General features: G+C 40.4%; 1 protein-coding gene across 2 annotated transcripts; it reads left to right on the top strand.

The window, feature by feature from the left end:
- Positions 1 to 3: 3 nt before the first annotated feature.
- Dnal1 (dynein axonemal light chain 1) lies at positions 4 to 25,993 on the top strand. 2 transcript variants are annotated; one of them, XM_048449135.3, is made up of 8 exons: positions 4 to 121; positions 5,725 to 5,763; positions 8,193 to 8,302; positions 10,687 to 10,742; positions 14,358 to 14,413; positions 19,289 to 19,415; positions 20,858 to 20,998; positions 23,818 to 25,993. In XM_048449135.3, the coding sequence occupies exons 1-8, from the start codon at positions 119 to 121 to the stop codon at positions 23,856 to 23,858; spliced, it is 573 nt and encodes a 190-aa protein (XP_048305092.1). In that variant the 5' UTR covers positions 4 to 118; the 3' UTR covers positions 23,859 to 25,993. The 2 variants fall into 2 exon arrangements, with proteins under 2 accessions (XP_048305092.1, XP_085553516.1); XM_085697390.2 differs by lacking the exon at positions 4 to 121 and adding an exon at positions 909 to 1,001.

Raw genomic sequence — 25,993 nt, 5'->3', positions numbered from 1 at the left:
TAAGGGCGGGGAGAAAGGACCGCTGCCAGTGCGGCCTACTGAGCGCTCCGGAGGTGCGCCTGCGCACTGACCCTGGCGGGCCCTAGCAACCAGAGCAGTGACGGTAGCAACCGCCGGAATGGTGAGTACCCTCCAGGCCTCACCGTCAAACCCGGGAGGAGATTGAGAGTGGAAAGAGGGGCAACTGTGGGGTGTGGAGGGTGGCGGGGCGCTAGCACTACGGATGGGAGTTAAAAGGGAACGCTGGCTCCGTGGAGCCGCAGGCCCGAGGCCGGAGCAGCCGGGGCAGGCGGTGGTCTGCGGGGAGGGAGGCCGGAGGCTGACAGGAAGTTGGGCTAAGCTGGAGGGACTCTGACAGAAGAAAAGGAAAGACAGCTGGAAATTCTCGGGAAAGCGCACTGGAGTGGGAAAGGTGATAGGATGGGGGCTGTGATAAAGAGATCCCTTCGTGTAGCCGTGATTTTAACTCTCCTCACCCCCTGGCGGGATGGAGGGGCGGGGGCTGATTCCTGAGGGCTCCTGCTGCCACTGCGTTAGTAAGCTGTGGTGTGCCCGGTTGCCCTCGTTGGCTTTGAGTGTGAGTCCTGTTGCTAGGTGACGCTGTTAAAACTCTCTTTGATGGATATATTAGGCCAATGTTCCTCCAATTCCAATATGAATAATTATGAGTTTGATGGAATGCAGATTATTGGTTATTAATATGACTGGGGTTTTCAGGAATGTTCGACCATGCAGCTCAAATAATTCATACTTTGGGGAGCACTCACCACGCTTTGAGAAACGCTACTGGTTTAGGTTTGCAATCTACCAGTGGTCTGGGCAAAGTTCTCATGAAGCCACGATTTTAACTAAAGATGCTTGTCAACATAGAAAACACGCGCTCTTGTGCTTACATGCTTGGTATTTCAAACTATTAGTTGGAAAACGATTTCAGATCCAGCCCAGCCAAAACTGTTTAGCAAAGTACGAGGTTGCCTTCCGACTGGAGCTATTGATAAAGGGTGAGTACTGGGGTCTGAAGATAGAGCTACGTTGTTAAGAGTGTTTGCCTAGCATTCGTGAAGCTACAGCATCAATCCCCAGCACCGCACTTATCAGGCATAGTGGCACATATCTGTTATTACTGCACTCAGAAGGTGGAGGCAGAAGGTCATCCTTAGTCTGAGATAAACACGTTGTTGGGGAGGGGGAGTAGGACTATACCTCGCTGGTGGAACGAGATCCTACGTTGAATCTCTAGCACTGCACAAGAAAAGAAAATAGCAAAACAGTATAGTTATCAGAGAGAGAGAGAGAGAGAGAGAGAGAGAGAGAGAGAGAGAGAGAGAGAGTGTGTGTGTGTGGTGTGTGTTTCCAGGACTATATCAATGCACAGAAATTAAGCCCAGAATGTTAAAATCATGAAGTTGTGTATTCCCTCATACTGACTGCATACTGGTAGGCCTGGTCCCTTCAGAAATGCAGGCCCACATAGTACTTGAACTTTTTAAGTATGTGCACCATACCCTGAGACCCACGTGCTGGAGAATGAGAACCAGTTCTCAGAAATTGTCCTCTGACTTCTATCACTATTACTCACATGTGCATGTACACACATACGCGCACACACACACACACACACACACACACACAAAATTAAAAAAAACTCAGGTTCCTGGTCTTTCTGGAAAATTAGAAGTGCCATGTTTCACTGTGGACATAATTTTTATTCACATTTAATATTATCAAAATATACTTTTAGATAATTGATAACTTTTTTTGTTTTCTGTTTTTGAAGACAGGGACTTTCTGGGTAGCTTGGGTTTGCCTTGAATTTGTCATGTATTCTTGGCTGGTCTCAAACTTTTGATCCACTGCCTACTGAGTGCTAGGATCAAGGGCATATGTCTCTATGCTTGGCAACTCTTCTTACTTAATGGTTTATGAAATAATGTATTATTTAATTAGTGGAGATTTTATATTTGGGGAAATGTAGTATTAGGATACCTCTTTTTCTGCAAGTTCCACCAGCCAGAAATTGTCTGGAGCTGAGTAGAAATTATATTCTTTCCATGAACTCCACTGACCTGGCCAGCTCTACCCCTGCATAATGTCCACTTGATTCCTTAGGAATTTTTGGCTCCTATCTGTAAGAGGAACCAGTATCCTATAGATCCTATAGCAACTTATATTGCAATAAGTAGCTAGATTGCCTCCCACTCTGTTCCAGCAGTGTTGTGAAAGTGTTCTTTTATGTGTCCCTTTTGTATGGGTCCAAGCAAGAATTTCACTGGGAAACAAGCAAGAGTATGCAGTCAAAGAGTCTATGTGTGCTTCATTTTCCACGTGCAGAATGAGTAGAGCAGTTTTCACTTCCCCCATAATTGCTTAGGAGTTCCTCTTTCTATATATTCTGGGCAACTTTTACTAAACCAAAAATGCATATATATGTAATATATTTTATATATATTTACTATATATACATTTTTAGATTTATATAATGTGTATATATGGTATTCTTTTGTTTTACTTTGAATTTTTTTGATTTTCAATGAATACAAACAATTTTTCATAGTTGTATTAGTTACTTGGGTTTGGCTATTTATGTCTTGTTAATTCATAGTTTAGTTTTGCTAATTAAAAATTTTTATTTGTGAATTTTGGTAGTTTCTTGTATATAGTAGATGGTGTCATAGTCTTTTTATTGGTTTCAAGTAGAAAACACCTTCTCCCGACTTTGTGGTTAGCTTCACTCATTGAGCCATTTGTACTAACAGTGATTCATTCTTTTGGGTTTCTACATAGACCGCCATCTGCACTTGGTGACGCTTTAGTTTGCTCCTTAGATCATTCCAATTTGTACTTCTTTTATTAAAACATTGACAAATCAGTGATCATGGGCATCCTTGATGTGTTTGGGAGCCTAGAGAAAAGTATTTTAATATTACTGCCCAAGTTAGTCTATATGGACCATCTTATTTATAATAAATGTCTTCTACACATAGATGCATATAATCTGAAATCATTTACTAACCTCATTTAAAAACCTCCCAGTTTTTAAAATAACTTTTACCTTCTATTACATTATTTATTTTGCTTATATTTACTTATCTTTTTATATTTATTTATTTTACATGCATATAGTATACCTATGGCTATATACATCAGATTTATGCATGTTTTATATATCAGATTTGTGCATATTTTATATGCGTACATCAATATCTACTTATTTTAATAGATGTAAGTTCTAGAAAGGCAGGAATCTGTTTTGCCCAATAATTTGTCAAAAACAAATAGAAAGCCAGGCATGAGGGTGCATGCCTGTCATCTCAGTGCTCAGGAAAAAGAAAGAAAGAAAAATACAACATAGAAGAATGCTTGTTACATAGTAAACACACAGTGAACAGTTGTTAAACTAAGTGAATTCCCCCACGTATGGTATTTGTTTCAGCTTCTTTTTGTTGTTGTTGTTTTTGTTTTGGCTTTTATCATGTAGGGATTTTCCTTTACCTCTTAACTGAGAGCTTTTAGTATCCAGTAGACATTTATGTTTTTCTGCACTCAGATAAATGTGACCCCACACACACTTTAATCCATTAGTTAGTGATTGACAAAACAGGTTGACTGTTTTGCTCCTTTCATTGTTGGGATAAACTTTGAGGGAGGGAGGCTCCTGAGACAGTTTCTCTGTGTAGAAACATAGCTGTTTTAGAACTCACTCTGTAGACTAGGCTGGCCTAGAACTCACAGAGATCCACCTGCCTCTGCCTCACAAGTGCTGGGATGAAAGGTGTGTACCACCATCGCCCAGCAGGATAAACTATTCTTGATCATGGTCATTATGCATCACTGATGTTGTCTCCAGAATCAGATCTATATTGAAAAATAAAGAGAGCTTGGTGATGTGGTTATGACATCAGTTTAAAATAGCATTATAAATGTGCAGCTTTCCCACATTTTCTGGTTTTTGAAACAACTTTTAAACAAAAAAATACCTGTTCTCGAGGATATTAGGACTCACCTGTAAACTATGCAGTCTTGGAGCTTTGGGAGGAAAGCAGGCTAAAACCTCTGATTAGCATTTGAATGCTTTATATATTGTAATCTGTTCAGAGGGTTTGATAGTTGGGGCCCTGTTTTTCTAGGAATACATATCTTGTTTAGGTCTTAAAGCTATTGCCATATTTTGCTCCTAAATATTTTAATTTTAGAATCTCTGTAGTATGTAGTTATTAATACTTCTTTTTATTTGTATATCTTTCATTTTTGCCCAATCAAGCTTGCAAAAGATTTAAGAACCACCTTTTAGTGTTATTAACCTTTTCTGGGTTTAACTTCTTTTTTGTTTTTTTCTGCCTTCTTTTGAGTTTGCACTGATATCTTTAAAGTATGTCGAATACTTAACTCATTTCTTTCTTATTCTGTATTTTCTTGCTATACACCTGAAGATAGAAGCTTTTTCCTATCAGATTTTGCCCTCCCCCACCCTCCACTGGGGCATGGAGGTGTGCCACAGCATTTTATGTTTTCCTAAGAGTTATTAGTACAGTACTCTACTTTCTAGATGTAGTAGTAGCTTGTTTTTTTCTTTTGCTCTTGATTATGGTTTCTCTTTTTTAAAAAAAATGAGCCCCAATAGTAATTCATAAAGGACATCTTCCTTTGTGTTCATTCAAAGTTGTAAGTATATGAAATTGAATCAAAGATGCTACTTCTTGTAAGATGAAACATTTTATGTACTACTATGAAAGAAAAACAAATTGGAATTAAATTATACCAAGTTCTCTCCTATCACTTAGAATTTTTTGTATTGTATTGATATTTTATTTATATTTTAGTAAATAAATCTTGCCTAAGGACATCCTACATCATTGCACTTAATTTTTATTGTGTGTGTGTGTGTGTGTGTGTGTGTGTGTGTGTGTATGTGTGTGTGTAAGTGGCCAGGGATACAGATTCCCTGGAGCTGGAGTTACAGATAGTTGTGAACTGCTTTATATGAATGCTGGGAACCAAATTCAAGTCCTCTGATCACTGAGCAGTTTCTCCAGCCCTCTTGTGCTTATTCATAGAACTCTTTATTGACTACCATTTTACATATATTTACACATAGTAGTTTTTTGTCAGGTTATCCTTTGCAGACATGGAAAAGGAATATATATTAAATAAAATTAATACTTTTCTAAAATGTTACCACAGCTATCATGCCACAGCAACTGTAAATTGTTCCTAATTAGAATATACATTCATTTTTCAATGTTAAGATATAAAAAAAAAAAAGGCTGGGTAGTGGTGGCAGTGCTTGCCTTTAATTCCAGCACTCGGGAGGCAGAGGCAGGCGGATCTCTGTGAGTTTGAGGCCATCTTGGTCTACAGGGTGAGTTCTAAGATAACCAAGGCTATACAGAAAAACCATGTCTCAAGAAACAAAGAAGATGTTTTAAAAAAAGGTATAGAATCAGTGAAATAAGATTTATTTTAATATTGAATACTGAAAGCAATATACTTTTTATAAACTAAGTTGGAGTGAAATGTTTGACTATCAAACAGTGATTTCTGTATTTTCTCTGAGAGGTATTTAAAGAAATCACTTGACTCTTGGGAGGTTAATCATGCTTATAGCTTAGAGTTTCAGAGAAAGAATTGAATGCTTTATGGTAGAAGCCAAGGCTGGGAATTACTGCAGTAAAAATAAATCAACAAATCACAGCCTTTCCTTCTTTTTTTTTTCTTCTTTTTAAGGCAAAAGCAACAACAATTAAAGAAGCCCTGTCCAGATGGGTGAGTACACGGGGTTTTCCTCCTTTTAGAAACTACAAGGAAGAATCTGTGCTGGTGTTTATGTCTGACTGTTCATCACAAGAGATTCTTTTGATCTGGGGACTGTTTAGCTATCTTGTCTGTGGTGATAGATGCCTGAGCATACACAAGTGATGAAATTGTATAGGAGTTAACATATAAAAAATGCACACACACACACACACACACACACACACACACACACACACACACACACACACACATATCTCAATGATACCAGGCAGCAGACTGGAGAAGTCTGGGTAAAGTGACAGGTTTTGTAAATAGCAGTACCCCTGTTGTGATATGTTACAGTTCTGCTGAACATTACCACTGGGGAAAATTGGACAAATGATCTCTTTGGGGATTCTGTTGTGCATGTGGTGCTGGGGGTAGATGGAGCCCAGGGCTTTACACATGCTAGGCAAGTGCACTACCATGACACACACACCTAATTCGTGAATTGCTATTCTCACCCCTGAACCAGGCATCTCTCCTGCTCTATAGCTAGACTTTGAATAAAAGACTTTCAGTAGCCTGGGTATCTGAGAAAATAGACAGAAGTGAGTAGAGTAATGAGGTACTTAATTTTTATGTTGGTGCCTGTAAGTTTCTGTATTCTTTCTAACTGCCTTATAAAGAGTACTTCTTGAGGCTGGGGAGCTGCTCAGTTGTAAAGTGTTCACTGCACAAGCACAAGGACCTGAGTTCAGGTCCCTGGCACCCACAAAGAACACCAGGTGCTGAGGAGCTGGAGACAGGAGATTCCTGGGCATTGCCTCCACTCTAGCTGCATCTATGAGTTCCAGGTCCAGTGGGAGACCTGTCTTAAAAGTGAAGGTAGATGCTGGGGATGAAACTAAACTGGTAATGTAGGATACCACTCGTCTATGAAACCTTAGATTTGATCCGCAGCACCACATTAAACGGTGCACCATGGTGCATGTCTATAATCTCGGCACTCAGGTGATGGGGCAAGCTGACCAAAAGTTCAAAAAGATCCTGTTTAAAAAAAAAAACAAACAACAACTAAGTAGATATATAAATAAGAGAGCAGTTGAGGACACCCAGCATCAGTCTCTGATTTTCACAGGCACAATCATACACGCGTACCAACACACACGAACACACACATATACCACACACACACGCTTCTGCTGGGTTAAATATTTCACAAAATTTGTTAAAGAGTGTAGACTAGACTCAGGTTTAATCTTCCTTAAATTACATTTTAGGAAAATATCTTTTATTCATAATAACTAGTATTTGGTTTTATTTTGTTTTTTTAGATTTTATTTCTAGTTCCATTATGGCCAACAGTCATTAAGATCTTTGAAGACATTAGACATATTCTTTCATTAATTTAACCCATCATTCTCTTTTTAACATATAAAAGTCTTAATTGACATATGATTGTACAGATGTATGGAGTACAGTGTGACATTTTGATACATATTTAAAGCAGATAATTATTATATCAAGGTAATTATCATATCTCTGATCTCAAAATTTTTATTGCCTTTTTGTGGTAAGAACATTCATAGAATCCCCTTTTATAGTTCTTTAGAAATATATACCTAATCTATGGCCATACCACCCTGATTGCACACAATCTCATTTTAAATATACAGATTTATCATAACCACTCTCCTGTGCCAGAGAACACTCCAGCTTGCTCCTCCTATCTGACTCATTTTGTCTTTCCATCATCCCGTTCTTCCCAGCCTCCGATAGCCATTATTCTATTCTTGACTTCAAAAAGATAAGCCTCCGTACATGAGTTATAGCATGAAATATTTGTCCTTCTGGGCCTTTTGCACTAATGAATCCTCTAGGGTCATCATGTTGGCACAAATAACCCAACACTTAATGAAGACCTACTAAGTGTCAGTTTCCATTGACCTAACCTATAAATGTAATGAAAATAAGCACAGAGAAGCTGGGGAGATTACTTGATTGATAAAGTGTTTGCTGCCCAAGCACAAGGACCTGAGTTCAAATCCCCAGAAGTCATGCAGAATGCTGGGCCCAGCCCTGGGGATTGAAGGGTGAAGACATGAAGATGCCAGCGTATCCTCCCACCTCTGCCTCCTGCGTGTTGGGATTAAAGGCGTGCGCCACCACTGCTCAGCTGCTGTTTAAGAGACTCTTAAAGAATTTAAAATATGACAAATGGGAGTTCTTTCCTGCTTATTTTCATTTGTGAGGACTTTAGAGTTGTCTGGCCTGGGTGTGTAGAAACATGGCTGTTAAAGCCAACAAGTACAAAAGCCAGTGAGTGAAAAAGCATAAAGTTATAAAGCATAAAGTTATTCTGAGACAAACATTGAAAGGCCTCGTGAAATTCTGACCTTTTTTGTCCCCACGTTATAACCAAGGATGATTTTGTGCCACATTATTTTTTTCCATAGGAAGAAAAGACCGGTCAAAGGCCGTCTGAGGCCAGAGAGATAAAACTGTATGCCCAGATCCCCCCGATAGAGAAGATGGACGCATCTCTGTCCACACTTGCCAACTGCGAGTAAGGCCCCCTCATCCTCCTAGTATTGTTAAGTTTTCCTTCCTTTTCGTACACAAACTTGTTTGCTTTCTGTGGTCTTTATTGGTGTTGTTTATTGTAGATTCCCCTGACAAAGCAAAATGTGAAAAATTATTGGTTTATGGGATTATTGATTGAATGATACCAAACAGTACATTTTATGCAGTTTTTATACAGTAGTTGTAGACAGAAGTTACCTAGTCTTTTGAAAAAGTCAAATAACACAATAACTTATTGATTTGTTGTACAGTCTGCTTCCTAAGCAGGGGAATGATATGCAGAGTTAACCTGGGAAACTTATCAAGACTTTCAAAATAAAAAATAAAAACAAAAAGGACTAGGAAAGGAAACTGGAGAGATGGGTCAGTGGTTAAATTAACATCAGCCTACATTGCCAAACATTGATAACTGTGGTTCAGACCTCCAGAACCCACATCAGTGCCGGCTGATTCCAACCTCAAGGAATCCCCAGAGCAAGCTTTCAAATCAGTGAGTCTGAGTTTGATTGAGAGACCCTGCCTCAATGGATAAGGTGGAAGAGTGATGGAGAATGATTCAGAAACGATTTCCTCAACATTAGGCCTCTTCCTGTGTGTACACACGTGCACACTAAATGCATACACAAATGATAAAAAGAAAAAAAAGTGGGCTGGAGGTCATCAAACTCACTAGAACAGTATTTGCCTAGCTCTTGTATGTGTGAGGCCTTGAGTTCCACCCCCATACAGCAGTAAAATAATGAAACAAAATTTAACAGTCTACTGCATTGTCTTGTAAAGTTACCTACCAAAGTCAAAGTCATGTTTCTTACTAGATACCCAAGACATGCCTTTAAAAAAAAAAGAACTTTAAAATACAATTCAAAATACCTAGAAAATACAATAAATATGAAAAAAGGAATTAATGTAAACCTAAATTGCAGTACATCGTGGGACTAGTATTAGCACTTTGAGAGTAATCCTGATTAGGCTGGGCATGGTGGCATATGCCTGTAGCCTCACCCTCCGGAAGGCTGAGGCAGGAGGATCATTAGCACAGGGTCAGATAATGAGATACTATTTCATAAAAACAAACGAAAAGCTCAAATTGTTATCAAATTATACTCACTTTATAATCTTATTTCCCAGGACTTTAAATATCAGGTTGATACTAATTCTTATTTTCTAAGTGTTCTGTACAGTTTTTAGCAGAGTTCTGTTGGTAACTTGAAAATTGTACTCTGATGAGTACAATTGTACATATCAGAGTACAATTCCTTGTTTTCACACTTCCTTGCCTTTTGTTGGGACTGGAGAATACTCTAGAGTTCTTGGGGTTCCTTCACCCTGCGCTTATCTAATTGTGATTCCTTTACTTGCCCTTTCTGTAGGAGATTAACCCAATCCCAATTTCACAGAGGCAGAAGGTCTCCTAGTGAAACCTTAGTGTCTTATTTACAGTAAGCAAACTGGGCCATTCTTGGACATGTATCTGCAAACCTATTAGACTAATATCTTTGGATCAAAAGGAAAAGCAAACTTGTTTAGTTACCAAGTGCAACTTGTTCCATGTGATGAAAACACAGAACAAAAATTGTTTTGCTTCAACTATGACTTCAAAGTTATCAAATATATTTTTATCATAAAACTATCTGAGTCAACATGTTTGAGGCCTGTGAGCTACATAAAGCACCTCAGAAACCACTTAGAAAGAGCCAGGCTGTTCATATTTTTTGCAGACATCTTGGGACAGATTGCCTAAAGAGAAATGAAAGAATTCTTTCCCAGCCATAGCCTTTGACTTAAAGGCATCCGTGTTCTGTTGGTCGTGCTCAGGAGTGGGTGGGTGAATAGGAAACACGCAGAGCTGGCCTTTTACTCACCAAGTGTTTATGTAGTAATTGCTTTGCTTTTTCAAGCAGATTAAAAATGAATAATTCCTCTTCAACTCAAATCATGAGGGTAAGATACATGTTCTAGGGTTTTAATTTTGGCCCTGCCATTTTGTAACTACATAATATTGGGGAAATCGCTTAACAGCTTTGCACTTCAATTTCATTCATAAAATGCATTGAAAATGATATCTCGGAAGACTATGAAATATTCAATCAAAGAATACATGTACTAAAAATTTGATCGATAACACCAAACTTCCCTTTAAAAGTTTGTTGTTAATTCTCTATAATGAGTGTGTATTAACTTTTATAATCATTTGGGGGTAAGATTTCAAAATGAAAGAATAAATTCTGAGTGAAGGGGAAAATATATTAAGTATAAAAAGAAACATGAATTAAAAATCTTTCATGGACTATTACTATTAAGAAATAATTTCTGACATTGCACTTAGGTTTTTTAGAGTAATTAAAGTTTTTGTTTGTTTTTTTAAAGGAAGCTTTCCCTGTCTACAAACTGCATTGAAAAAATTGCCAACCTGAACGGCTTAAGTAAGTGATCCTCAGGAACAGATGATGCTTGGGTTTCTAGTTATTGGAGCAAACATTCCAGAGACATGTGTCATTCCAGATGCTGGCACCTGTTTTAGCCGCAGTACGTGTCAGATGACAGAAACTATATAACCATGTCTTGAGTTTGGTTATCCAAAAAGAATAAGATGGTGTGAGACCTGAATATTTTTAAGTCCCTTGAAAACTTTTACGGAGTTGAGGTTGAGGTGACTAGGACAGCCAGATTTTCTGTTGTCTTTTGTTGTGGTGGTGTTCAGATTTGGCTTGTCTGTGTTTCGAACTTGCTGTATTTAGATTTTAAGTCCCCACTGTCCTGTGCCCTCTATGCTCCGCCCTCCCTGCGTCTGCTTCTTACTTCCTCAGTTTCCAAAGGCTACTCTAAAGTGGCGACTTCAGCGACAGAAGTGTATTCTCTACAGTTTTAGAAGCTGCAAATATGAAATCAGTTTCACTGAGCGAAAAATCAAGCCTCCTTCTGAGTCTTTTCGGAACACTCTTTCTCCTGCTTGTTCCATTTTGTGGTGGCTGCCACATCCATTGACTGCTGACTGCATGATGCCAATTTCATGGTTTTCTGCTTTTGAGGTCAAAGTACCTCCTGTTCTTTCTGTGCTAAGTTCCTGCCTCCCTCCCTTCAGGACGCGTGGACACTTGGCACATCAGATAGGAAGAATGATCCCCTGTCTGAAGATCTTTCCATTCTTTCTTCCTTCCTTTCTTTTTCTTTTCTTTTTTTCTTATTTGTTGTTGTTATCCAAGACAGTCTTCCTATGTATCCCTGTCTTAGATAGAACTCACTATGTAGATCAAACTGGCCTTGAACTCATATAGAGATCTGCCTACCTCTGCCTCTGGGTGCTGGCTCTATCACAAGATCTTTGGACACATCTACAAAGGTTTTTCTTCCATACAAAGGCAAAGTCACAGGCTACAGGGATTGGCATGTAGGTATCTTTAGGGGAGCTATTATTTAGCCTGTCCCACCAAGCCCTGCTCCAAGTCCCTCATTGAGCCCTGTTTCTTGTCTTCTGTCTTCTGTGAAGGTCCTCTCAGATGACTGCTGCTTCCCATTGCCAGGAGCAGAACCTTTATGTAGAGCCTCATTAGCTTCCCCTTAAGTCTTGCAGGGAAAAAAAATACATTTGAACTTATTATTCTTTCCTATAAGTATACAGGTCAAATGTACACACTAAACTGGGATAGTTTGGAAAAGAGCATATGCCCTTGTAGTATAAGTTCTAATGTGCATTTTAAAATGTGCTGTCTTTAAGTCAGTCATAACACACTGAATTTGTGCACCTGTGTGCGCTTTGGTCAGAGGCCAACATAGGGTATCATTCTTCAAAAGTCGTCTTCCTTTTACTGGCCTGGGGCTGGCCAAGTAGGCTAGGCTAGCCAGCTAGCCCCAGGGGTCTGCGGTCTTCACCTCACTGGACCTGGGATTGCAAGTGCACAACACACCAACACTTCATGGGTTTTTGGAGTCAGGTTCAGGTCTTCATGCTAGCACTTAACTACTCACCCAGCCCACAACACACTACACTGGTTTCATGACCTAGTAAAGGCCTTTGACTCTTTTAACAGCATCCAAAGTGATCTTTTCTATCTGTTCTTCAGTTAACTGTCCTCTGACACCAGAGTTCTCATGCTGATGATACCATTCTCCCAGATCAGAAACCTTTTAATCATTCATCTTTGCCTAATAGAGATTTGATACCCAATGTTGCAGTCAGAGTCATCTAAAATCCTGTACTGCCCTAGTCATTCTCAGACATAAACATACCATGCTTTTGTTTGTTGGTTGGTTGGTTTTCTTTGTTTGATTTTTTTTGCTTGTTTGTTTGTTCTTGTTGTTTGAGACAGGGTCTCACTCACTATGTAGCCCTGGCTAGCCTAGAATTTGTTGTGTAGACCCATCTAGCTTCAAACTCATAGAGATCCACCTGCCTCTGCTTCCGGGGTGCTGGGATTAAAATTGTGCACCACCATGCCTGGCTGTACCATTCTTTTTTGAACATTTGCTTAGACAGTGCTTCTCATTGAGTACAGTCTCGTCATCTCCCAAGAGAAACCCTGTAAGAAATTAAGGTCATGATTAAGAATGCCACATTTAAATGCCACCTCCTCTCTAGGACTTCCCAGAGCTCCACCATCATGATCATAAATTGAGAATGTTTATAATAATTTGCCTTAGATTTTAATAACATTCACCTACTAATACAGTTAAAGGTCAAGTGAGTCAATATATATAAAGTATAGAATTGTATATGGTATATCTACAATGAAGACTAAAGCTATGTGTGGTAGTATACAGTAGAATTTAAGCTATTTGGAAGGCTGAGGAAGGAGTTTTGAGTTTGAGGCCAGCATGAGCAACCTTTGCAGGACCTTGTCCCAAGAATAGAACCTTTTTTAAAGGGGAAAGGACTGAAGTTAGGCATAGTGTTGCATAATCTATAATCTCAGTACTTGGGAGGCTCAGGCAGAATGGTTACTGCAAATTCAAGGCCAGCCTAGGCTACATAATGAATTCTAAGCCAGCCTGGGCTACAGAATGAACGCTTGTTTCAAAATGGGAGGAGTCTGGGGATGAACTTCAATGGTGAAATGCTGGCCTGACATACATAAAACCAGCACTAAAAACAAAACAAAGCAACCCAGAAAAGATCAGCAATGGTTATAGCTGGGAACATGTGTTTTTTGGAGCCCTCAAGAGGAATCGCTGCAGCCTGAAAGCTTTTCTATCTTCACGTCGGTCAGACTCCTTACCCCATGGCGAATGCCAAGAGAAACTGTAGCAGGGAGGAATTTTCAGTCAGTTCATCTAAATTGTTGCTTTGGGCCCGAGGCAAGGTGGACACCGAGGCAGGATGTCTCTGCGGAGGAAAGTTGATTGTTCTGAGAGAGAGAGAGAGAGAAAGGGGCCAGGAACAAGGCATATCTTCCCAGGGTACCCACATTGGCCTGCTTCTTCCCCTTGGTTCCCACTTCCTATTTCCTGCCACTTCCCGTTAATGCCACGTATTATAAGTCCATCAATGAATTAATCTATTAATGAGATCAAAGCCATCATGCCCCAGTCAGTTCCCCAAAGTTTCACCTCTGAACACTGTTGCATTTGGAACCAAGCCTTTAAAACATGAGCCTTTTAGGGGGATGTCTCATAGCCTAGCCATAGTGTCCATCCCCATCCTTCACTGCCGTTGTTAGCTACTGCTAGACGTGTCTAAGATGGTGCCTGGGTCCCATTTCTGCTGACTCATTAATAATTTAGGCTATGCACCACTATGCCTATTTTCCTCTCTTTGATTTCTCTGTAACTGAAGTAACCTGTATGACTGTGGAGGTGAAAGGAACTGCTTGTGGGGTCCACTCCAGTGTGGGTCCTGAACAGTGACCTCAATTCATCAAACTTGGCAGCAAGCATCCGCTAAGCTGTCTTGCCAGTTCCATTACCTATTTGGTAGTAGAGCCTTTTTAACTCACTGTATAGAGGTATTTATTCTACACCCTTTCTTAGGGGCGTTGTTCTACTAGACTGAGGATAGTTGCTTGTATATTTCTCATAAACAAAATGCCTTTTTTCCACGACAGAAAACTTGAGGATTTTGTCCTTAGGAAGAAACAACATAAAGAACCTCAATGGACTGGTAGGTTACTGTTTTACTTTTTAAAAAGCATATACTTTTTTCTTATAAAAATAATGGTTTTCTATTGCAGAACCTTTACAGTTGTAAACCAAATAGGACAAGTCCCAACAAACCACTGACAGTTTAAAACTGCTCACGATTGCTTGGCTGCTTTGAGGAGTTTGTAAAGTAGAATTGTACTGTGCACTCTGCTTTGTATCTTTATTTTTATTCATTTATTTTTACATTATATTTATTTTGTATGTGTGTGTGTTTATGCTTGTACCATGGCATGAATGTGAATGTCAGAAGACAACTTGAGGGAATCAAGTCCTTCCACATCTGGTCCTGGGAATTTAATTCAGGTCCTCAGACGGGGAAGAAATCATGTTTGTGCCCTGAGCTGTCTCACTAGCTCTGTGTCTCCTTTTAAAATTTAATATGCAGATTTTTTCATCTAATCCATTAAGTGAATCCATTTGACATGTTTCCTAAATGCCTACTATTGTTTGTGTGTGTTTCACCATGGCATGCTATGGAGGTCAGAGGAAATTGTTTGGGACTCAGGCCTCTTCTTCTATCATGTGGGCTTTGGGATTAAACCTAGGTTATCAGGCTTGGTAGTAAACCCTTTTACCCCTTTTACCTACTGAGTCATATCACTGGCCTACATTTGTGTGTGTGTGTACAAAGTTATACATGGCAAAGTCAGAGGGCAACTTGCAAGTCACATTTTTTTTCTACCATGTGAGTCCCAGGGATTGAACTCAGATCTTCAGCAAATGTTGTTGCTGGATGAACCATCTCTAGGTAGATGAATACTGCTCTTCACCTATATCTGGTGAAGCAAAGTTTCTTCTTGAACATGAAACTTGAGTCTGGATTTAGCTAGACTAGAAAGAAGCCAGCAAGACTCAAGGATTCGTCTGTCTCTGTTGCCCTCAGATCTGGACATTTGTAGGGATATCTGGCTTTGTTTGTAAGTGTTGGGATCCAAACTGCTTCTCAGATGGGGGTCCTGGTTACAGAACAAACACTTTTTGTTGTTGTTGTTGCTTTGTTTTGTTTTGTTTTTGTTTTTGAGACAGGGTTTCCCTGTAGCTTTGAAGCCTGTCCTGGAAATAGCTCTTGTAGACCAGGCTGGTCTCGAACTCACAAAGATCCTCCTGCCTCTGCCTCCCGAGTGCTGGGATTAAAGGCATGCACCACCACTGCCCGGCCAGGACAAACACTTTTAACTGTTTTTAACCTCTCTAACCCTGTGAATACCTGCTTTAAGCAGGGACTTGTCTAAACACTAGATACATGTCAAAATTTAAAATCTTTTTTGAGCCAGGTGTGGTGGCGCACACCTTTAATCCCAACACTTGGGAAGCAGAGGAAGGTGGCTCTCTGAGATCAAGGCCAGCCTAGTCTACAGAATGAGTTCTAGGACAACCAGGGCTACACGGAGAAACACTGTCTTGAAAAAACAGAAAAAGGGCTGAAGAGAAGGCTCAGCCGTTAAGAGCACTGACTGCTCTTCCAGAGGTCCTGAATTCAATTCCCAGCAACCACATGGTGGCTCACAAGCACCGTAATGAGATCTGGTGCCCTCTTCTGGCTTGCAGGCATACATAATATATCGATCAAAAAAAGAAAAGAAAAAAGAAAAACCAGAAAAGAACAAAATAAAACAGTCTTTGCTCTCATTGAACTCACATTATGGTTGTGGGAAATTCTAAAAGATAACTGTGCATCAGGTGTTAATGAGTACAGTGAGGCAAACTGAGGCAAAACCTCTGTAACCTAAGTTGGCTTTGAACTTACAGCAATTCTCCTGCCTCCGCCTCCTGAATGCTAGGAATACAGACATGAAGCATCACACCTGTCTACAGTGTTCAGAAATTTATACCAGAGCCCAGTGAGTGAAGGACCCAAGTCTGGACCCCAGATTGTAAAGAAGCCAGGCGCAGGGCATACTTATTGTCTGAGAGCTCGGTAATAGAGGCAGGAACATTCTGAGGACTCACTTGCCAGCCTAGCTTAATGGTGAGCTCTAGGTTTAGTGAGAGACCCTGTTTCAAAAAGTTAGGTGGAGACTAATAGAGAAAGACACTCAACTTGACTTCTGGCCTCTACACACATGCACGCACGTGCACATAAACCAAATACATAAAGTTCTAATCCATCTAGAGTTTATTTTTATGTGTATCTAAGGATCAAATATTATTTCCTTCTGTTTCTCTAAATGACTAACCATTTACAGAAATGTCTCTGGGGGCTGGAGAGATGGCTCAGTGGTTAAGAGCACTGGCTGCTCTTCCAGAGAACCTGGGTTTGATTTCCATTCCCACCTATCAGCTCTCAACAGTCTGTAACTTTAGTCCCAGGTATCTAACACACTCTTCTGTCCACTGCAAGTACTGCATGCTTATGGTACACAGGTACACATGCTAACAATATACATAAATAAAAATGAGGATTTGTTCAAGCCCTCTTCCCACAGTTTGGAAATGCTGCCCACCAAACTCTTGTACATGTGAGTGAGTTCCCACTTGGCTAGAGTTCTCTCATTCCCTTCATAAAATCCTGCTACCTGTCCGCTGCCTTCTTTCTTTAGCTTTATATTATTTGGGATATCTACTAGGACAAGTCCTCTCTCCTTTGTAAAATATTTATGACTTTTCCTGAGTGTTTACTCTGGAGAAATTTGAGAATCACTTTGTCATAATCCAGAGCATAAATCCCTTTGGAAATTGTAATGGAAATGCATTAAATAGATGTATTTGAAAGAATTGATGGCTTTATAACAATAAAATTTTTTACAGGAAGATTTTGTGCATTTTGTTGTTCTTCAATAAAGTTAAATACATTTACATTTTATAAGACCTGCTACATTTCTTGAGCAAAAATGTATTCCTGGGAGTTTATAGTTTTCATTGCTGAAATGAATGGTGTGACTTTTCTTCCATAAGTCATGGTATACGAGGTAATAGGCTGTTTGTTTCAGGTATGGCTATAACTCAGTGGTAGAGCACTTACCTGCACATGTAAGGCTCAGTGTAAGCCCCAGAGCCTCCTGGTGGGTGCGGGACTATTTGTTCTGTATTCCTGTGTAGTAAGTCACAAACAGTCCTCAGTGTTTAGAAATCATGCATTCTAAAGTCTTATAAGCAATATTATATTATCTGAATTCTTTATACTAATCAAACAGTAACGATTTGTCACTCTATGGTTCAAGATCAGAGTCTTAATGACAGCCAATAAAACCTTCCTACTCCCAGAAGCTCTATCATACTCTCACAAAGGGAGACCCTTAGTTGTTCTATTTCAGTGCTTGCAAGGGGATACTGAGGACCGAACCTGGAGCATGATGCATGCTCAACCACGTCCCACCCTGGCTACAACTCAGTTGAGGCCTAAGTCTTCTCAGTATTTAATGTGTAGTTTTCTGCTACCTCATCGCCCTTATTGGAGACATGAGAAAGACAGGAATCCAAGGCAATAAAATTGTATAGACTGAAATATAAGTTATCTGAAGACTAATTCTCTTGCTCTAAAAGTTTTGTGTGATATTGTAATTAGATCCTTTGGGAGACGTCAGAACATTAGTTTAGAAAACTTAGTTAAGTTCCAATCTCCTGATATAGGAGTGCCAAGATAGAGTGGTTAACGTTTTCCTGTACTTTCTAGTTGGGAAGTTAAAACTGAGATGAATATGGGGGTTGAGATGGTAGAGTTAGCACAGGCTACCCTGTTCTCACCTATCCTCCCTGGTTTACCATTATGGGAAATGCATTAAGGATCTTACTCTGTCCATAGTCTTTTAAGGGACAGTTACCCAGAGTTCGACCTGGGCCCACCAGACATTACCATGTGAGTGATGTAAATTGTAAGAGGTAAGGGAGACACACAGCAGAAACAGTGAGCCCTGCCTAGTACTTTGTTTTAAAGGAAAAGATCATTGCATTTGTCTAATGTCTACTGAAAATCTTTGTGCAAATTGTGATTGTCCAACATTTAAGAGGCAGTATAATATAACTTTTAAGCTGTAATAGAAAGACTCAGTGTTTAAAACTGAATTTCATATATCAAAATAAGATGGGGTTGAAGAGATAGCTCAGTTGGTAAAGTGTTTCCTCCACAAGCATAAGAAGGTTGTATTTGACCCTCAGAACCCACTTAGAAAGAGTAATAATATATGATTATAATCCCAGAGATGAGGATGTAGAGATGGGATCCCCGAGGCTTGCTGGCCAGCCAGCCCAGTCAAATTGGTGATCCCCAGGCCAATGAGAGACCTTGTCTCAGAGCAAGGTAGGCAGCTCCTCAGGAATGATGCCCGTGCACACAGTGATGATGTGGATTGAGGGACGGGTAGATATGATAGCAATAGTATAAAATGCTCATGGTATGTTCTGGATCTGTGAGCTCATAGAATGTAAAATTCTCTTAATGTTTTAATAATTGATCTTGGGAAAAGTCTTAATCTTAGAGCAAGTTCTGGGACTTAATGTGAGATCTGAGATAGCGCCTTATATAATACAGAAACTAAGTTGGTTTGTCTACTTTTAAGTTTTCTTAGGATCGAATATTATAACCTGTAAGAAAGTAATTTGAAACTACTATTCAATAAACATGATGGAATTGTGCCATTACTTCTCCTTTTGGTGATTTCAGTAGCTATTCTTGAATGTTTGTGAAGCAATTGGAGAACAGAGTTCAGATCCACTTAATAGGGTAGGGAATGTTCTGTTTCATCCCCTTCGTGAACTGGAACTTCCAGAGTGTCATCTCTTCACCAAGCGGGCAGACAACTCTCAGATCTCTTTAGAAGCTGTTCCATATGTTTGTAAGGAAAGAAACACAATGGGTTAAAAAATGAGAATGTCAATCAGATGCCGTCTTTTCCAGGAAGCAGTAGGAGACACGTTAGAAGAACTGTGGATCTCCTACAATTTCATTGAGAAGCTGAAAGGGATCCATGTGATGAAGAAGCTGAAGATTCTCTACATGTCTAATAACCTGGTAAAAGACTGGGGTAAGCTGAGAGCAGCTCTTGCTAGTCTCCTGCATCCTGCTCAGCTCATAGAAAACAGTCAGCAGAGCTGGGCTTGCGTGTGATGACCCCACACGCAGGATGCCGAGGCAGTACAGAGCTTGAGGTGGTGAGACTTACCTCACAACACACTAATAAAAAGAGAAAGTACCCAGTTAAGGGAAAATACATAAAACAGGAACCTTTTTTTTTTTTTTTGTAAAGATTTTTTTATTATGTAGTGTTCTTCCTGCATGTATGCCTGCACACCAGAAGAGGGCGCCAGATCTCATTTAGATGATTGTGAGCCACCATGTGGTTGCTGGGAATTGAACTCAGGACCTCTGGAAGAGCAGCCAGTGCTTTTAATCTCTGAGCCATCTCTCCAACCACCAGAACCTTTATTTTTAAATGCAGAGAAAAACAGCTTTGGGAATAACTCTAGGAATTCCCAAATTTTAAATATAAGAAGTATATGGAAGTGTATATTTAGCTATTTATTTAGGCCTAGGAAAATGGCTTCATGCCTCACAAACATGAGGACCTGAGTTCAAATCCCCAGGACCCATGTAAAAGCCAGGAATAGACAATGGGCATCTGTAATCCAAATGGTAGTGGGGAGGTGGAGGCAGGGAAATCTGGGCTTGTGAACAGTCCGGCAAGCTGGATCAGTGAGAGACCTACCTCAAAAAATAAGGTAACGAGGAGTTGAGGAAGGCACCAAAATACCAACCTCGGGTCTCCACATCCATGCACATGTACATGTGAGTGCACACACACATACACACACACACACACACACACACACACATACACACTGACTTTATGGTTGCATAGATGCTGGCCATGAAAAAAGTGTATTATCCAAAGCTAAAGAAAGTCATTTAAATTCAATAAACGTGAAAGACTGATTTGCTGCCTACGTTGCTTTGTCTCTTTTTGTATGTTATTCCTTCAGCATGTTCTAATGCCATGCTGTATACAGCATGAACTATGCCAGGTGCTTGAAAAACATGTTGGATGTGAACATTATTCCAGCTGCTCAGTTCACAGCTGAGAGGGGAAGAGAGTAAGATAATATTTCTAAAACTGTTGCAAGTTTGTAATAGGGATTTGAATGAGTTGCTTCAAGAACTCAAAGACAAAGGCAGGCTGACGCATCCTCCACTGATACAGTACCTCTGAGATTAATCTACTGTTATTTTCAACACTGACCCTTCTCTGACCCATCACTAGATTAGCATTAAAGGCAGAAGAGATAGGTCTTCATCCCCCCCCTAATATCCTCAGATGATGACTTTATATAATAAAGTTTCCCATATCCTTTAAAATCTTAAACCACACCCACATGGTCACAAATGGAGTCTGTGATTGAATTCTGTCTCCAAAACTGTATGAGTTTGACCCCAGTTTATCAGCATGAACAGTGTTCTGTGTGCTTGCAGCTGAATTTGTGAAACTGGCAGAACTGCCATGCCTGGAAGACCTGGTGTTCGTAGGCAACCCGCTGGAGGAGAAGCATTCTGCCGAGGGCAACTGGATCGATGAAGCGACCAAGAGAGTGCCAAAGCTGAAAAAGCTGGATGGTGAGTGGCCCTGGCCAGCTGGGAAGGGTTTCCTGGGTGCAAAACCTGAAACTTTGGATAGGATTATGAGAAAGAGCAAAACTGGAGAAAAGGGAGCTTGTCTCTCATTGTTAAGGCCATTTCTGTTCTTCTGTGATTTGATCATCCAGTTTTAGGCCAAGCATAATGAGAAACTCCTAGGCATAAATCCTGTACAGAATAGGCTTATTCCCAAGTTCTAAGAATGTTATTTTGTGGGATAGTTGGGCATAAATGACAAGTAGTTGCCCTTCACAATTTAATCAGAATTATCTTGTTCCCCTTACTTTCTCCCCCGTGACTTTAGTTTCCCAGTCCCTGAGGTCCGTGTTATGTCAGTAGATGTCCCTAACTGACTGGGCCAAGTCCCAGCTCGAAAATTATGCTTGCTAATGAATTTTACGAAGCCTTGTTCATTTGTAATATAAAAGCTAGAGACAATAATACCATTAGTAATCATATTAAAGGGTATAGCATAGTGTTGTTATGAGGATTAAGAGAAATAATCTGTTAAATGTTGTTCTTAGCACAAAGTATTAAATAATACATTATAATTATCTTGAAATATTTAAATAATCCAGAAACTCAAGCATATGACAAAATATCTCAGTATAAATTTATTTTGGCTTTGAACTCCACCTTCCAATTTAATTCAACTGGACTATCAAGAAATTTAGTATGACATTCATTTTTGTTTGTTGGGTTTTTGTTTGTCTTTTGAGACAGGGTCTTACCATATAGTCTAGAACTCCTGATGTAGTCCAGAACTCCTGATGTAGTCCAGGCTGGCCCAAACTCACAAGTTCTGGGATTAAAGGTACCACACCCAGCTATACACATCCAGAGATGTGTATCTCTGGATGATGCCATCATTATAAAGCAAGTCATGAGGAAAAGTTGTAGGTCAGCGGTCCCCAGTGAGTATAGCAGAAGCATCAGTTGTCCCCACTCCCGAGACTCCTGTAGGAGTCATCTGACTATTCCCTGTCACAGCCATGATGTCCACCTGGGCTGTGGAAGAGGCCTCCTGTTTGCTGGGTTGGTTTTTGTTTTTGAATGAGGTCTATGGTGAGCACAGGATTCTCTCCTTAGGTAAAGCACAGGCATCCATTCCATCCCAGCAGTGTTAAAAACCAGGGCCAGGGTCCTCTGTTCTAGAACTTCTCTCCTGCCATCCTCGGGAAGTACCTTCCTAATTTGGGAGGCGTTGTCACGCACCTTCCTCACAGAATTCTGTGTCTTCCCACTAACAGATTCTTCTCAGCCTTCTGACATTTTTCAGAGATAAAGCAAGTCTGTGGTCTCTTTCTGCTTTCATTTCTGTTTGTAAAACAATCCTGCACACAGCTAACGAGCCGACTGATTGAATGGAGAAAGGAAGCGCTCAGTGCTGGTGATGGCGACTGCTGTGCTGCCCCAAAGATGCATTTCCATGTCATCCTCATCAGTGCCTCACACGACAGCCACACTTCACCCGGCTGCACTCTCGCAGCCCTGGGTGTGACTCTTCACCCCTTCTTTATAACCACTGACACTCTACAGTCAAACCTTTTATCCACAGCAGGTAGCTACAGCATTTGTTAAGTGGGGCTCCAGCCCTCTAGAGCAGTGGTTCTCAACCTGATCCCTTTGGCAAACTTCTGTCTCCAAAAATATTTACATTATGATTCATAACAGCAGCAAAATTACCATTATGAAGTAGCAACGAAAATAATTTCCTGGTTTGGGTCACCACAACACGAGGAACTGTGTTAAAGGGTCGCAGCATTAGGAAGATTGAGAACCACTGCACTAGAGGAACTCTGCAGACTCTCTAAGGAGAGTTAAGAAGATGTATGTAGTTAAAAAACATGCACAGTTTATTCTCATATATCTCCCTAAGGAAGAAAACTGTTCTCTGTCCTTGTGATGGGAGTTAGAGACCCACAGGCCCTTAAGTATCTGCTTTCTGTACCCAAAACAAGAAACAACTTAATTAGGGTATAATTAGCACAATTAACTTGACATATCCAAAGTATAGAGTTTGATAAGTTTCAACATGTATAATCATCACCATTGTCATAAACATGGACTAGTGTAATGGTTCAGTTGGTCACATGCTTGCCTTACAAATAGAAGGCAAGTGTAAATCCTTACATAAAGACTTGCATTTGATCCCCAAAACCCACAGAAGATGGAAGGACTGGAAAGGTAGCTCAGTGGTTAAGAGTACTGCTATATAATCATGACAGCTGGGTTCAGATCCAGGCACCCACATTAGCTAGGCATCCCACAAACACATAGAACTCCAGTTCTGAGAGATCTGACACTTCTGGTGGGACACTATACTCATGTTCACAAACCCACAGGGACTACATTAGATTGGGGTTCTGTTTTATTCATTTGTTTGTTTTTTGAGACAGAATTTTGCCATGTAAAAATAAAAAGATTCAGTAAATAGCCAGACATGATGGTGCCTGCCTTTAATCCCAGCACTCAGGAGACAGAGGAGGTGGATCTTTGAGTTCAAGGCCAGCTTAGTCTAGAGAGTACCAGCACATCCAAGGTTAGAGAGAGAGAGAGAGAGAGAGAGAGAGAGAGAGAGAGAGAGAGAGAGAGAGAGAGAGATCCTGACTCAAAAACAAACAACAACAAAAATCCAGCACTCTGGAGGTGGAGATTGGAGATTGGAGGATCTCTGAGTTCAAATCCAGCCTGGTCTACATAACAAGTTCCAGAACAGCCAAGACTGCATAGAGAGACCCTGTCTTAAAAACCAGAAAAGAAAGAGACAAGAAATAATATTTTCTTTCTCATTTTAGGTACTCCAGTAATTAAGCAGGATGAGGAAGATGAAAACTAAGGCCGTACTTTACACTTTGTGTTAATTTATTTAAACGTTATGAGAACAATAGATATGTTTTGTATAATTGTCAATTTTAAAGATTATGTGAGAGCAGAGTTCTGAAGATAAAACACATCTCTCACTCCCATCCTGTAAAACCCTGTTTCCCCTCAGACCAGCAGCACCGGCTCCGGTGCAGGCCACCTTTGGAAACTGCAAATCCCCGGCTGTGTCCAGGTATGGACCACACCACCTGTCCCCTAAAATGTACACGCCAGTCGTTTCAACAGCAAAGGGACCTGTTATCTGTTCTCAGTTGCTTAGTATTGGGGGGGGCAAGCATTTTAAAGGTATACTTTCAAGTCTGTAAAGGTTCATGTCCTTATAACTCCAAAGCACAAAAGCATCTATGTCCTCACGGGCTCGGAAGGCAGCACGCTGATGGGAAGTGTTCCTATTAGAACACAGCTGGACCTAGAACCAGGAGTCCAGCATCTAATGGGAAACACTGGCGAGAAAAGGAAGACTGACTGGCTTGGAGTCTCCTTAGCTCCTGTTATATTTACTTATTCTTTTTCCAAAACTGTGTGCACTGTCAACTGGAATTTAGGTTGTGGTCCATGGATGCCCACTGGAGTCATGTATACCCATCAGTGACTAATGCAGCTGGCGTGCTCACTCCCTTGATAGTAATGTGACCACATCAGCTCTTGTGGACCTTGCCATATGCAGATTTTGAGACATAATTTCTCATATGTTTAAAGCAGTAGACAATAGTTCTAACTACCTACCATTGAGATTGGTAAAAACTTTTCCCTAATAAGTTATCCCAGTGCCCTTTGCTTTATGGCTATAAGGGTACAAACTTAAAGACTGAATTTGGTAGCTCTAAATAAATAAAATAGTTTTTCAAAATATATTTTTGAGAAGATCTAAGTTAAGCAGCTTGAAGGTGTATTATGTAAGTGGTGTAGAGGAAAGAGAGGTGTGGGACGGATCCCAGGTGTATTGTGTAAGTGGTGTAGAGGGAAGAGAGATGTTGTGGGACGGATCCCAGGCAAATGGCAGTGTCTGGAGATGTCTCCTGTGGGTCACTGGAGGTGTCCTGGCCTCCAGTCTGCAAAGCAATAGTTAGCTGTGGAGATTATCATTTCTCATGTAAGAAAAATATCCTGAGAAATGTAAAACATCATCAACACCAGACGAAGTCTCCAGTGGGCCGTGATAGAAGCACTGACTGCAGAAAAGACATCAGGACCCCTACCAAATTGTGCCTAAAGTCTCAAAAGAGGCTCCCAATTCCTGATCCCATCTCCACGTGGTTCTCCTTATTTAATGATTACATTAGTCTTGATTTGAGGAATTTAATAGCTATCATTTCAGTAAGAATGACTCCATTCCTCCAAGAGTCAAACTGATCAAAGGGACCACTGCTGTGACAATCATCAACTCTGAACCCTAACAAGAAGGCCTGGTCTTGGACTTTGTGCTCAGGACCTGAGTTTGCTCCCCAGCACCCATGTGGAGGTCACAACTGCCTGCCACTCCAGGGGATCTGATACTGTTTTGGGGCTTCCTGGGGTGCCAGACACACAAGTTACACAGACATACATGGAGACATACTCATGAAATAATACATTTTTCAAAAGAACACCTAGTCTAATACCTTATATACTTCTTTGAAGTTGGTCTGATGGAAAGAAACTACCCTGCCAGGCTTAACCATTCAAAACCACTGACATTTCTATTGTGAGCCACAAGGTAAGACTTCATTGTCCTTGGTGGTGCCGAAGGCCCACAGCTGAGAGGGACATTGCTGTTGCTATAGCTTGCACTGTTTCTATGTGTGGCTCTACTTCCTAAAAGGTACCCTGGGAGTGAGTTTGGGAAGTGAATGGCTTCATACTGGATCTGTGAAATTACTTACAGGATATGTGGGGTTTTTTTTCCCCAACTTCTGTAATTGGGAAACATCCCTCCCCCATTTCTTAATGTCTTTTAATCAGGGGTGGTTCTCAGAGATATGTAAGGTGCTTTTCTGTGTCCATTTCACACAAATATCATTTTCGGCTCTTATCCACAAATATTGGAATGGTTTTGATGCATCTCTGTTTCTGGAATTAAAGCCAAATGCACTCAATTAGGAAATGGAA

Source organism: Myodes glareolus, chromosome 11 (assembly GCF_982192425.1).
Source record: "Myodes glareolus chromosome 11, mMyoGla1.1, whole genome shotgun sequence".
NCBI classification, from domain to species: domain Eukaryota; kingdom Metazoa; phylum Chordata; class Mammalia; order Rodentia; family Cricetidae; genus Myodes; species Myodes glareolus.
Note: the sequence above shows the minus strand (reverse complement) of the source record. Positions and strands in the feature narration are given on the sequence as shown.